The 15,476-nt window shown below is 41.5% G+C and overlaps 1 protein-coding gene across 1 annotated transcript in view; it reads right to left on the bottom strand.

Moving 5' to 3' along the window:
* Positions 1 to 15,476, bottom strand: part of exoc4 (exocyst complex component 4) — a 116,229-nt gene that overhangs the window by 39,068 nt on the left and 61,685 nt on the right. Inside the window, exons 12-13 of the mRNA XM_030439459.1 lie at positions 4,115 to 4,217; positions 3,296 to 3,412 (exon numbers count right to left, since the gene is read on the bottom strand). Of these exons, the coding sequence (XP_030295319.1) occupies positions 3,296 to 3,412; positions 4,115 to 4,217 (220 nt within the window). The remainder of the gene's footprint in view (positions 1 to 3,295; positions 3,413 to 4,114; positions 4,218 to 15,476) is intronic.

Raw genomic sequence — 15,476 nt, 5'->3', positions numbered from 1 at the left:
ACAGACACACAGATGGACGTTAACCTTTCCCTCTGAACTATATACTGTCCTAGCCAGCCCTTATCTCCTGCTCCTAGTGGACAATATATAGCCCGTGTCAGACTCATAATCATATCATTATTATGTAATATATGTACATGATATATAAATGCAGTATTTGACACTGCTGGTGCCTCGTGATAGGCAAATCATCGCCGGTATCAATATTTCTTATTAACCTAAGCCCAGACTGCATGTGTATTGCTTATTATAGGCTGTTAAAGCACAACTAAGGTGCGATATTCACCTTGACTCATGTGCGGTGTCTCCACATAGTCACTTTGTCCATTTCTGCTGGGGAGATATCACTGACAAAGGGTCAAATAATTCATATAACATAAATTTATTTAATAATATAGGTCCACTCCAAAAGTTAATGCTATGGAAATGCATCCATAAATATTCTTTTCATGCTGCAAGGTGGAGGCAAAAGAGGACCAGAGGTAAGCTTATCCCGTATCATAGAGCAGAGGGTCAGAAAATAATATACATTTCATGTATATGGAAAAGCTGCAGGGGAGCTGCAGCTATCCATGAGTCTTAAAAAAGATCTGTGTGTACTGGCATATGCATGTGCGCCATTACATTTCTGCTTGGCTCTTAAACTCTTCAGCTCGTTTCCAGAACATACAAAACCACACAGGCTAAACGCTATCCTCCAACTATTGCACACATTAATGTGTGCTTCAGTGGTTGCGGAGAGCAGATGCGTCCATAAAATGTGCTCCCCTATGGTGTCCCGTATGTGGCTGCAGCCAAGGTGTATGAGACAGTGTGTTTAATGTGGTGTAGCGATATCGAGCTCTCTCCCTCTTGTCACCCGCGCCGGCGCTGATGCCAGCGGTGTGTGTCTCTCTCTGATAACACCTGGCGCAGGAAGTATCATGGCACTTACAGGGAGCACATACAGTGACGTGCATAGATATGGAGAGACAAAGGTGCACATATGCACACACAACCCCATCTGCTCCATTACTGGACACTCTTTTCATAGTTATAGTCCATTATATAGTACTGTCAGTATAATCTTTAATTATCCGTGTCAGTTAAAAAGTTGGTAGATTCGCCAAATGGCCAGTCAAAGCTCCTGACATTAAGTATTTTGTGCACACCCAAAAACCCTTCTTAAGTTAATAACTTCTTCATAAAAAGGTGTCACAGCCCTTTATCCAAAGCTCTCATGACAACTAAATGAATAAAAACACTGCAAAGAAGAAAAGAGTCTCTCTTAACAGTGACACAGTAGATGAAGGCCATGAAAGAAAGCAGTGGGAAGGCTCTGAAATTGGAGAGCAAAAACACAACCATACACAGGTAGCAAAACAGACCCACATGGACACAAATACACACATGAAAAAAGTACGGAAAACACACACGAATGCCATCCTGACCCTAGAATGTGAATGGCAGGAGAAGAAGAGCGGAAGGCTCTTTTATTTAGCCCAATTAAAAAGGCAAAAAGCCCAAACAAAAGGAGTGTTTTATTGCACTCCTCACTATCAGCAGAAAGGCTCATTAGCCACAGCAGCATAATTAGCAAGATGCTGCACTCCTCGTTAAGGAGGGGCCCGAGCCGTAAACAAACCCCGCTGAACTCCAAACGCCCACGGTCTCTCTCTCTGTAATGATCTGCCACCGCTGTTCCCTCCCTGTGAGAGAACCAGGCACACAGACGGGAAGGCTCTGACAGAAGCAAACACACACACACTGACACACACAAATCCAAGGAATGCCACACAAACACCCACAGCACAAACAAAACTACCTCTCTGGGACACTGTCTTCCTTGACAACCGCGTGGACAAAGACAAACGCACACACATCACACACAGACCTGTCAAAAAAATGTGTGTGCGTGAGAAACGTACCCTTTTACAATACTGTCGACACGGAGAGCCATACTCCACCAAACATCAGAATATCTGACAGCTGAGACATAGAAAAACCCTGCCAACTGTCTGGATCTTGACTTTGGCACTGCTGTAATCTTCAACCTGCCATGAGCCTGTTTTGAATAGGAAAGGCTGCCAAAATCAGCAAGATGAGCCTGTGGTTAAATGTGGTGCAGTTAATGAGGCAGTCACTATCAGTTAATTTTTTGGTTAACATTTTCCAGTTCATAGATAAGTTTTAATTTGGACTGTTTCTCTGAAAATAAATAAATAAATACATAAATAAATAAATTAAATTAATTTTTAGCAGCACAAATGAAATTCCATTTATCTCTGTTGTACTGCAGTGGCAGAATACATTTGTAGAGGTAGACATCTCAAAAACATCACGACTCAAAAAAACAACATCTGCTTTGCAAAATACCACTAGGAGTAAGGCACGAAATGTTTTTTAATGCGAGCACATCGACCATTTTCAAGGGAACAGGTTGAAGAAATCACTCTAACACGGACACACACATAGACAAATACATACTGACAAGGCTTTAGGGGTATATATTGGCAGAAATTAAATACATTATATTTATAAATCTGTTTTCATCAGTGTATAATCACCTGAAACCAAGAACTGCTGGCTTTTCTTTACCTTAGAGTGAACCTTTTAAATCTAGAGGGAGTGAGTACTCTTTCATGGAGTCCGCCATGTTTCTACAGTAGCCCAGACCAGACAAACCAAGCACAGGCTCTAGAGAGGGACCTTCATGTTTTTTCTTTTTACCGGGCACTGTAGGGGAGGGTAAGACCAGAGGAAAGACAAGCACATCCTTGCTGCTCGTGTGGTCCTGCAATGATACACTCATGGTGTGTGTGTCATGTGTGACTGCAGACTGAATTTGAGCCAAAAAAAAACCCCTCAACTTCTCTGGCTAGTTCAGCCACCATAATCACAGACTTGCTTTCTGTAGAAAACAGCCTAGGAGACAGTGAGTGGTAGATACAGGGGTTGGGTGTAAGTGTTATAACAGCTATAAACTCAAAGATCAAGCACTATTTCAACTGCAATTATGATCTTGTGAGATAGATGGCAGGGTGGGTATGATGATCTGAGAGTGAAACAGAGAGGGCCAAAGTGTTCGTGTGTCTATGTGTGTGTGCCCCTGAACCAACTGAGATCTCAGGGAGAACTGCGAGGTGACTGTACTCAAGAGAGCCCTCCTCCATTAGGCGGGGATACAAAGGGGGAAACGGTGCAGAACAAACAGGTTGTTTGTTTTCTAACTATATACAGTACGATGTGTATTTTGTCCTACATAAGTATATATTCAGTGTGAGAATGTTCAGTAGATGTGTATGATGTTCCTCACCTGCAGCAGGGGTCTCTGGACTCCCAGAACCTTCATGGTGTCAGCGCTGGCAAGGATCTTCAACGGGTCAGCTGCCTTACTCACTGCCTCGATTTCCTTGTTAATCTCTGCTCGAACCTAACAGTTTGAAGAAAAGTTCACATACATTTTTTTGTGTTCAGTACAAACAAATAAATAGTTTGAACTGTCTAAACACTTAACAAATCAGCACATGTAAAGATGAGAAAGGTGTTTAAAATAACGCAGAAACCTTATCTCTTTCTGGGTTTATATGTACCAACACATTGGAAGAAGAGGTGGCACTCTACTGAGGCAATGTTGAGATTAAGTAGAATCACCAGCACTAAGCCATTTTTGAGAGTCATTATTTCTATCCCTATTCTGCCCCTGATTGACTTCACCCTGATATTTTTACTCTAACCCTAACCAATCTCACTCCTCATGCCTAACCTAACCAGCCCAACTAATGAAGGCAACAGAGTCAGATTAAGGAGGGTCATGAATTCCCCATTCTATAAAAGAATTGCGCTGTACAGTACAACATTAAGGCTAATTGACTTTCAAGACTACAAGCCCCATAATTGCATCAGTGGAAATGTTCTAATCTAATATAACAGGAAAGGTTCCAGCTATTAAATAACACAAACAGAGTGTGACTTGTTACTTAGTGTTACCAGTATCTTACAGCTGAGATTTTTATTATGAAAACTGTTTTTGTTTTTTTTTCTGGGAAGGTTCCAGCGTTCAACTAAAGCATCGCTGAGAGTGGTATGCTTCTCTGTCCGAAAGTATAAAAGGCATACACTTCATTTCACTTACCTGGTTGAGGAAGAGGTCATTGATGTAGTAAGTGAGGAAGGCTCGGAGCTGGCACTGCTTGGCCTGGCCTGGCCCCATATTCATCTCTATCTCCTGAATGAACCTGTGCAGAGCAGTCAAGAGCAAAAAACATAAGCACAGGTAGGACTTAACCCCACCTGTGAACGGAGGCTAATTCACCACCAAAGTGTTTTGAACCATTATCACTGGAGCAATGAGACACAGGCTTGTAACCAGCAACACAGTCACTTTGCATCAATGAGTCCAACATTGACTGGGAGTGTAAGATCTGCCATGGGAAGTCATATTGGAAAGCTTTGTGACTCTCAAGGCGCCTTTGAGCAAGATAGTTAACATAAAGGGTTCCAGTGGAGCTGCTTGGGACCATTAGTGCAAGACTTTGGTTAAACCAGGCAACTCTCAGATGTGACTGTGTGCAACAGGACTGAAAGTGTAGAGAAACCCTAACGATTTAATACAATTTTAAGGAATATTCTAGTTGGTGAAATAGCTGCAACTACAGACAGTATTTCCAGTACTTTTGGCATAAACCGATCCGGGCTCAACTATGCATGCCCTCTGATTTCTCCCACAAAGCTGGATCCTGGTTGGTCAGATAGGGTCAGACAGTAATGTATGGGTTGGTGGAGGCACATGCACACCTCATTTGTCAGGGAATCATTGGTCACTGGCCTAGTCTCACACACACCACAGGGCAAACCATGCAAGAGCGAGTGCTTCATCAAGTGCTCAGCACATATAAATGCACAAATAAATCAAAGTCGTCATAAAATAATTCTTTGACCTACAAGACTTGTAATATATATGAACTGAACTTAAAAAGCGAGAGACTGACAGTAAGAGTACAAAGAAAAATGTTTTATGTGAGAAAATTGTGAAAAGGGGAGGACAGAAACTACAAATAAATCCAGAGCGCAGCTACAAAGATGACTCTAGATGGTGATGTGGATGGACAAAGCCATTTGTAAAAAGCAGCAGAAAACTCCATTGCCCTAGAAACGGAGTGGGAATCAGGAGGCGGCAGCACTGCAGACAACCAAGAGTACGCAGTCTATGCAGGTACTATAGATCAGCGGATGTCGATGATTGATTAGCTTAAGTTAAGGATGCTTAAACATACAAACAGGTGATTGCACCCATAAAAACACATGGAGCACAAGCTGCAAGATCACACTACTCAGCATATGTACCCAATTAGTCAGCAATAGTTGAGGTGTGTGTGTGTGTGTGTGTGTGTGTGTGTGTGTGTGTGTGTGTGTGTGTGCGTGCGCATGTGTATGGGTACGTGCATACTTGTGCTTCAGAGTGGGCAAGAGAAAGACAGAGTGAGCGAGGAAACTGAACCTATTCTAAATCCTTCATTGATCCCCGCTGACACTCCACCACAACGGAAAGTTAAGTAGGAGAAACTCTTCTGTGGCCTCATTAAAACCGTCAAGCTTGCAAAACAATGGGGGCCAGATATACAGCTTCTGTGCATAAATATGTAGAGAGCACAACTTAAACGCTCCTCCTTTACAAGAAAAATACAATTTCTGCTGACAACTTCATTTCCAAGTATCGATCTTAGGACAAAAGTTGCCAGTTTAAGCGTGCATCGTGTTGTTCTGAGATCCATCTCGAGCTGTCATTATTGTCATTGTTCAATACAAGTGTCAAGATGATGGATCTTCAAGTTAGCGTGTGTGAGCAGATGGATTTTTGTAGGCAGGGGTGATAACGTTTGAGTAATGTTGCAGGGACGAGGCAGTAAAACGGCTTTGTGCATCCAGACGGCCATCTGGAGCCGAGCCGCAGGCCGCTTCACAACGATATGCGGCCCATGGGTGTTGCAAGGGAAGTTTAGCCACGGTAACCGGGCTAAAAGCACTGTCGAGGCATGTGTCCCCTAAGTGTTCACATTAAGAGTATAAGTTGACTGAGCAAGACACCAACACGCATTAAACAGAATGTTTTGTGACACAACTCAGAGAAATCATTTTGAATATAAAGTTGTGAGGCGGGTTAAAATGCAAATGGATAAATAACACGAGGCAGAGCAGAGCGGAGCTTAAACATTTCCAAATGGATTGAGAACGAAATTCTCTCTCAGCTCATTATCGCTACAACCGCATCCTCAAAATGTCTACCTCGCTGACATACTGCATGGAGAAAAACAGCTTCTGGTAAAGATGATGCTGGTGATAACAAATGACACCAAACAAGTTAATGTACACACACAGTCAAAAGCTATAAAGTTCTCTCAACTGCAAATGAATCACAAAGCACCGAAAACTCAAAAGAACACTATCTTTGCAGGGCCTAGGCCATTTGCAGAAACCCGTACTCTGAGCCAAACCTCCTACACAGAAACATGGTGAGACAGCCTGACCTCTCACCGAAGAATGACAGCTAGACTCATTTGATGTCTTGGGGCTACAACTCAGCTTGACTTTACATTGGTCTAAATTGACATCATTTCACCAGTTATCATGAGAAACTGCTCGATATTTCAGAAAAGAGATCTGGCTTCTCTGGCTGAGGTTCCTCTACATTACCAAAAAGGTATTTTCTTTGAGCATGTCTCTTTGCATTAAATATAAAAAGCCGGTAACATCCATCAAGTAATGTTTTTTGTTACACGATAAGATTTCTGTGTACAGTTAATAAGTAAAGGCCTTACTCAGTTCACTTTGTACTACATACAAGCCGAACTAATGTCAGAAAAATCCATAAATTGCACGCATGCTTCCTTAAATAGCCTTCATTTACTTGAAAAAAACACCACTCATTCAAAGGATGCTTCCAATCCTTTCAGAACCACAAGAATTCAGTAATTGTGTCCGCTTCAGCTTATGAGGCTGTTATAATTGGTCGTGATGTGACATTAACAATGTCGGTTTCATTGCCAGGTGACAGCAAAACACACCAGCCAACCATATGGCAGCTGTACATGGCGGAGGTGTCAGCCAAGTCGCTAAGGAGATGCGGTGGAGGCGCTGCAGGGACACAGCAGTGACTACACTGTGTAGACTCGCCCCAGTGTGTGAAATCTTAATAACCTTAAATAATCTGCTTATCTACCCTCACACACACAGAACCTCCACTTGGCCGAAAAAATTCCGTGGCAGACATTCACACAGACTGGCACGCAGGAAAGGTTGTGATAGTAGGCGTCAGTTACAAGAAGAGAGTTAGAATTATATGTTTGAAAAAGGACAAGAAGATCAAGAGTGATTTTGCAATGCTGGTGCAAATTGATTTACTGACTTCTACTGATCAGTAACAACAAATAAATAATTAATCAGCTAATAAACAATGCTAAATTGTATCAAAGAAAAGCAGATGCTTGACATGATGTCTTATTTGGGAAATGTCCCCCCCCCCCAAAAAAAAAAAAGTTTTTTTTTTTTTTTTTTTTAACATTTCCATGTTCTCAACTGTGATGATTTCTGCCCAATCTGTCTTATGCAAGAGGAGACTAATCATATACTAGTTTTGGCTGTTTTTAAACTTTTTATAAGCCAAATGATTAAAGGGAGCATTTCAAGTGTGTCTAGCTTCTGTAAAGTCACATATTTCTCAGTTAGACAGGAAAGGTAGGACATTTTGTTGGGAGGAATTTAATTTGAATGTCGAAAACTAGGACTGTAGCAATGGTGTACAGTAACGGGCCAGTATCCATCAGGGAGGTGAGGTTTAGGGTTAGATAATACAACTGCATGCTTTATGCGGTTCTTGAACTCCACTGTAAACTAGCCTTTGCATAATTTGCAACTTTCACAGATACCACTTTACTCTAAGTGAATAAACTCCAGCCATCTAGAAGACTATAGACTGACTTCACCTTTATTTGTCCACTTGCTGCTAGTCTCACATGTACAAGGAACTCATCACACACACACTCTCAAATGAATATGCACAGTCACTCTGACACACCCAGAATCATATTAAAATTCAGAGAGAGTTTGCCGTAGCATCCCTATGCTTCCTTCAGGGTGCGTTGTCTCCACTGGAACCAATATGGCTGCACCAGTCCCACTCCAGTCCCTAGTTTCTTAGCAGCAACATTGCTAATGATTGCACTTGACAGCATGTAATTATCTGTCATTAGAAAACAGATGTCAGAGCCTAGGGTCTGGAGCTGGATAGTTGTAGATGCCATGCCCTATGTGTATGTACATCAAGAAATAACTTTCCTAGATGGCATAATGTATTTATACCAACAGGGATTTGGCTAATGAGCGAACCCACTGCATCTTAATGGCTCTGATTATTCAGAGAAAGCCAAGGTTTGATTTTTTTTTTTTTAAGACAGCTGAAACAAATGAGAAGAGACGGGCACAAAGATGTTTCATAGCAGCAGCTCAGAATTCGTTTCCCACCAGGAACTAAACCTAAGGTAACAAATGCTTCTTTAAATGGAAAGGGTTGGGATCCCATCATCCATCTCTATCTGCAGCGGCGGCGTAATGATGCTGAAAGAGGAATGGGATAAAGACAAAGATTTAAGAAAGACAGCAGAATAAGAGTGTGCTAAGATCGATTAGAGAGTCAGCATTTTTAAATCTCCCAGAATTCCACCCAGGCACGAACCCATCAGCTATGGTGAATTCTGATTTCGCCGCCCAGAGAGGAAGGCTTGTTCTGTAAAGACCTGTCACACACCAAGGACAGGACACGCAGAACCTCTGCCAACCAAGAGAGATGGAGGGAGAGTGCAGGCGTGCGTCCGCTGCACATACAAAATCATTCTGTCTTTGTCACACACATGTGACAAAGCCACATGTCAATACATCAATACATCACATCCAATGACACTTGAAAGCACTTATCTATATGCAATTATTCCCACCCGCAGCACTACCCAGTCATTTCAGGTAGATTCCAGAGTCATAAGAGGATTGTAATGGATGGTGACACTTTATGGTTTTTATGGCACAACCAACATTAGCTTTTATTCCAATGGATGAGACAATAACTGCTATAACTGCAGCTTTTAATTGTTATCCAACTGCACATTCAATATTGATTCTCAGGGAATATTAAACACTCCAATACACACTACTTACTTATTTCTACAGCGGTGTGAAATTAATGAAGTCACACCCGAGAATATAAAGACCTACTCAAGAGGTTTCAAAGCACATGGTTCAGTACTGCATTAAAGAAGAAGAAAATTGAAAAGATGGATGAGAGAAAATGGCATTTTGTACAACTACAGGCTTGATCCAGATCCTTTTTTTTCCATGAAATGTACTGCTTAAAAATATACTTTCAGGTTCATGTTTCAATTACCACCACCACCACTGGATGGCACTGCGTCAGCTTTTTCCACCAGCTCACACTGCAAGACCAGTTGACTTAAGTTTTTTTTTTTCCACCAATCACAAATGGTTTTGAGGAAGAATTAAGATTCCAGTTGGTGTGTACCATCTGAAACCTGTACAGGATTTGCTGTATGTGGATGTGTGTGTGAGCAAGAAAGACAAAGACAAAGACAAAGACACAAGGAAAGAGATGGGTGAATATATTGGGTTTTTTTGTTGTTTTTTTTCATGTGACAAACATGTGTGATTAAGTGTACGAGCGTGTTTTCATCAGTGCCTGGTGAAATGCATATGGTCTTCCCACACACCGCCTACGCCTGTGCCAGACTCCCTGCTGTTTATACCCTGCCCTTGCCCCTCATGCTGCATCACATACGCTGAAGGCTTTTGGTGTGTTTGCACATGTGTGAGAGCGTGTGTGTGTGTGTGTGTGGGTTTGCAGGAGTAAGGGGGGGCATGAGTGTGTGTTTGTTTAAGAGAACAAAAGAGAGAACGAGAGGAAGGCGATGGGAAGGTGCAAAAATGCATTATGTAAATTATGTGAGCGAGTGTGTGTGTGCTTGTGTGTGTCCACATGCTTACAGCAGCAGGTATAAATGGGCTTCATAATCAGGACCTTACCTTGGGAGAGCGAGGCTAATAGGATATAAAACAGAGGTCCATCCTGCTGTAACCGAACATAGACACACCAGCCAACCATAGACCACAATGGATATCATACAGAATGGACTGTCACTGTGAGACAAACCATCAGTTATTTTCCCCCCCATTATTTCAACTTGACCTCAGCACACATAAAGAAAAAGAGAGATCAGCAGTGCACATTAAAATGAAAAAGAAATATTTTCAGATCATTAGAGAAAGGCTTCCCAAAGGCTTTGCAAAAGCTCCCCAATTAAATAGAAACGTGGCTACAGACTTCAATTTTTGTGTGAGTTGGCACTTATAAAAGTGTTTTTGTAAGAATGTGACAAGATACTTAAACAGATTTCTACCAAATACAGGTATAGAGGCATGAGCAGAATTAAACTTGTGATCCCGATATTAATCCAAAAGCTTCTGTCTTGAGATGGAATATCAGCACACTATTCCTTAGAGGGATAAGCTCAGCCAAAAATGAAAATTCAGTCATTATCTACTCACCCTGAGGCCAGTGGAAAGTCAGGTGAAGTTTTATAGTCCACAAAACATTTCTGGAGCTCAACAGCAAAACAGCGTTGCAAGATTCCCACAACAACTACAACTGAGGTAGATGGGGAATTTTATAGTCAGTTGTTTGTATAGTATACAAACAACTGACAATAAACCCATAAAATGGGTGCAATTTGGAAATGCACCCATTTCAGACAGGATAAAAGCTTTTAGCTTAGCAGTGACAGCAGAGATTTAGCCTTGAAAAGGGGTGTAAATAACGTCTTTTTAAATCAATTTGGGATTTTGGGGCTTCCAAAGACTTAGATCATGCAAGTTGAACGGTAGAGAGCCATTTATTGTTCCTGTTCCTATCTACTTCAGAAGTTACAGAAGGAGAACACTGTAATGCTGTTTTGCTGTGAAGCTCGACAACTGTTTTGTGGGCATTTTTGAGGGAACTCATCTTTTAAATTATTGTTGGACTATAGGGATCCTCCTTAGGGACACCTGGGCCTCCTCTGTATCCACTTAAAGGATAAAATTGACCCAAAGAAAAATAAATTATGTATGGTTATTCGAGTGGGATTTGGGGTGAGTATTGATTGTAAGTTTTGACAGCTGATGAATAACCGACCAGCTGAACTGGCTCATGAAATCATTGCTTGCGAATACGGCCTTTATCACAGAAGAAATTCTGACACGTCATGCTACAGGTCCAAAAAATTACAATTAATGATAGTTGGGTTCCGTCCTGGCATTGTGCATGCTGGCTCACTGTATCATAAACTATCAAGGCTTCATAGGAACTGTTATTATGTTTAAACTGCTTTCATATTAATACGGTACCAAGGTCAAATTATGTGAAAACGGCCCATTACAACCAAAGCTGTATATGAATGTAAGGCTTTTATCAGTGGCTGATATAAAGAATGCTGTTTGCACTCTGGGGATGGTAGCATTTAGTGAATATGTAGGCTCAGTATGCATTATAAGGAGAAATGCTCAAGCCAAGTCTGATGTCTGAAAACGTGTGCGATGTTCATTAGTGGTTATCTGTGTGTGACAGAGGTAAGCAGGTGTATATTTTCTACAGATGTTCAGTCTGTGTGTGCATGTGTGTGTGCATCCACACGTGTCTTGCTTGCATGTGCACATTTGTGTCTGCACCTATTTCTGTCAGTGTGTGTGTGTGTGTGTGTGTGTGTGTGTGTGTTCGTGCGTGTGTGTGCGTGTGTTGGCCCGTCGCAGTGTGGTGCAGACCAATTAAAACGGGGGAGATTGATGACCAGGGGCTCTGAGTGGTAGCAGCAGCAGCAGTAGCGGTAGCAGACAGCTGCTTCCTGCAGACAACAGGAAATGAGATGGCCTTGTTTAGCTGACGCTGCCAACACCAACACCACAGAGCCTCAAAGACAAATCACCACCTTAGCGCTGCTGCTGGCCTACTCCTCCATCTTCCTATGGCGCGCTCTCCACCCTCCATCTCTTTATCTCTCTCTAATTCAACCCAAGACTATCTCTCTCGTCAGTCTTAGAGTAATGTAGTTGAGGTATATTCGGTTAATACAGTACAGATATGAAGAACTGATGTGCAAAGATAGATGCTGTTTTTATTATTAATCTTAAAACTGCCACATAAGGCATTCAGCCATCACTAGTTTGGTTGCAGGAATTCTCATCATGGATTTTTTTCTGCCTATTTGGGAGCATTGGGGTTATTTGTGTCAACTCATGTCCAGAGGTAATGTGAAAAAAAATGCAGTCAGTTCTGTCACGCTGAGGCATTATCATTATAGTAAATTCTATTTTAGTTGGCCTGCTCGATGATAATAGCATGCCAGTGAATTTCAGTCTGAATCATTGTCTACAGGCCATGTTTTAATTATTACATTCACAGTTGTGTGTGATGGGTTTATCCATTACTTGTGAAAAACCCCCATGCCGCTAAAACTTGGTTTCAAAGACACACACCTTCCCTAGCGCGTTGCCTCAGGCAAGGAAATCATAGCAGCAGGGGTACAAACTTGTCCACTGCTGGTTCATTCCCATTCACATCAGCTTTCAAATATTCACTGGCCCACATCTTTTTTTTTCTGAAGGTCTGTCACTGTATTCTATATAATGGGCTGTCTCCGCTGTGAGCCGAATGGTAAATACCAAGATTTTTTGGGAATAAAGATGGACTCCCAGCTTTACTAATGAGTCTGTAAATGGGCGGATCAGTTATTATGAGGAAAAGCAGCATCAAACAGTGGAGACAATTACATGCTGCTTAATATGAAGCCCGTAAATCATCTCTTTGTTAAATGCTTTTAGATCTATCATTAATTAATCATTAAGAGTTGAAAAAAGAAAGCAGTCGTATTATTCAAAAACCTGATGCATCTACAGCTGTGTAAAGACTTGTTATTTCCATTTAAAATGAAGTATTGTAGAACGTAGAGCACATTCCCCATTCACTTTTGATGGCCGTCTAACTGTTGCAATTTTTCTGTTTTCTCCTCTTTCACTATCCTATGAATGGACAGGGGCTGTGGGAGGTGCATCTTGCTCACTGAGCCATTAAGACTACAGAGTGGCAAAGATGCCTCAATGTCACAATGGGAGGCTACCAGGCCTAGATTACTCCTATTGTGCACACTGTACAATGTCGATACAGACGGAGAGGCAGGTGACGGCACTGTTCACGGCTGCTCCCATGGCGTGTATGTGTGTGTGTCTGTAGGGTGCCTTTAAACGCCTATTTTCTTAATAACAGGCACCAATTGCTCAGTTGAGACACACACACACACACACACACACACACACACACACACACACACACACACACACACACACACGCTAATCTCTAGTCAGATAGGCAGGTGCAGATAAATACTGTACCTCGTCTGATTTTACTCTGCTCAATGCTTAAGTATTTAAGTGTTCATCTCCTCCTTATAAAAACAAGTCTGATTAACAAGCCGAGCATTAAGTGGCCTCCCACAGGTGACATTTAAAGTAACAGGGGGAAGGGCACTGCTTTATGAAAGTAAGACAGGAAGTAAAAGAAAACACAAAGCTGATTGAGCAGAATACAGGAAGCAAGTCTTAATTAAACTCAAAGTGACTCCTATTCTGATACAAACAGTAACCACAACAGGGTGTCTTTGCTTATGCAGTTTGGTCTAGCCCAAAAGAGGCCTGTCAAAACAAACAAAAACCACATAAATAAAGTGGTCTAAGACTGAACTCTGGTTTGGGCCCAAACACACAACTTGAAAATAAACTACCTGAAACAACCAGGGAAACAGCTATGAATAGTTTTTAATATTACAAAAAAACTCATTAACATGTGAAGAAAATAGAGTTTTGACATTATTTCAAAGATGTCTATGTGTTATGTTGCAGAGACATAAACTGTAGTTAGCATGCTTACCAGCTAGTCCAGACATTTCCTTTTTCATCAGTGTTTACGACTCTGAGCTCCCATTCCAGGCCATTAGCTGCACAACTAACAGAGTTAACTAACTAACTAGCTGCCATTACAGTAAGCAGTAGTTAGTGGTTACACTGGTGATATACTGCCCCCCTATTTGTTTGAAGTCAACTCGTGGCAAAATCTACATGTTGCATCTTTAACGTCCATCAGTCAGAAGGGATATGAACTAAATAATGATATAATATAGAAGGTGGGTTTCCTGCTCAATGCAGTATTTTAGCAATTTGTGGATTTAACTGTTCTACTTGTACAAATAGTATTTGTTTCAGTTCATCACGATTATAGTGTTGTTTTTATGTTTAAGGATTCTCTGAAGAATAGCCCAGTCAGGTGAAAAGAGATCCTGATAAATCAAAACCTGCCTTAAAATCTTACTTTTTTTTTCTTTAAGTCTTGGCACCCAGAGGAATAGCAAGGTGAACCCTCTCCTGTGTGCCTAACATTTCTCTCTCTGAGTTACTTCTGAGTTTCGGTATGAGCTAAAGCACTTTGGGTCAAAGGATGAGGAATGGGCGGGAGGATGTGGGCCTAATTAAAGCAACTATCTACAGTACATTATGATATAGCTGCTGAAACACAGAGCCAGAGAGAAAAGAAACAAGTAAAAATATATTTGCCAGTGCTAAGCTGGCATTGTTTATTTTTTCTGCCTTTGGAAAAGTTTGCGCACACGACCAACTTTTCAAGTAGTAAATAATAAAGTAGTATGAGGGCAACATGGGAACCAAAATGACTAAATGAGCACTAGGACCATCTTTTCTCACCTTCGTAAACACTGACACATAGACGCAAACATTATGTTCTTTTCTAATCAGAGTTGATGGTGATGATATAGTCTTTTTGAGCCAGTGAAGGACACTCATGGTTCAGTGAGTGACTCAGCAAGACCGAAATGGCAACTATCCCTGGGAGAGCTAAGTGTGAAAGCACTTTTCAATTCGCCCCGAAAACTACTGAGAAAAACACTTAACCTGTGCACAACACACAAAGTGCCAGCAGCAAAGATGGACATGAGGAGTCTATTTTGGCCCAGAGGGGAGAGTGAATGGAGAGTTGCCCTGAAGAAAACGGGCAAGTCGAGGTCAAAAGGATTGTTGTGGGGAAATGGCAATGGTTTTGATTTTTTTCCTCCAAAACACAATGGCCTCAGGTGAAGGAATGTGCTCGTGCAGGGTAATACAGATATATATGTATAAACAACTTTGCACCAACAACAAAAATAGTTTCATTTCACATTCCCATTCAGATATGTGTGTGTTATATACTGCTTTGTCCTCACACCTCCCAGCCCGCATAGTAAACCAGCACTACATAGTATCACAGACGTCAAAAGGTTGATGTATTCCTCCAAACAGGTTTCCACAGGGCAGGAGCCGTTTCACATCACATTCTCCTCTGATTACAAAAACACTTTATA

Source organism: Sparus aurata, chromosome 14, assembly GCF_900880675.1.
Source record: "Sparus aurata chromosome 14, fSpaAur1.1, whole genome shotgun sequence".
NCBI classification, from domain to species: domain Eukaryota; kingdom Metazoa; phylum Chordata; class Actinopteri; order Spariformes; family Sparidae; genus Sparus; species Sparus aurata.
Note: the sequence above shows the minus strand (reverse complement) of the source record. Positions and strands in the feature narration are given on the sequence as shown.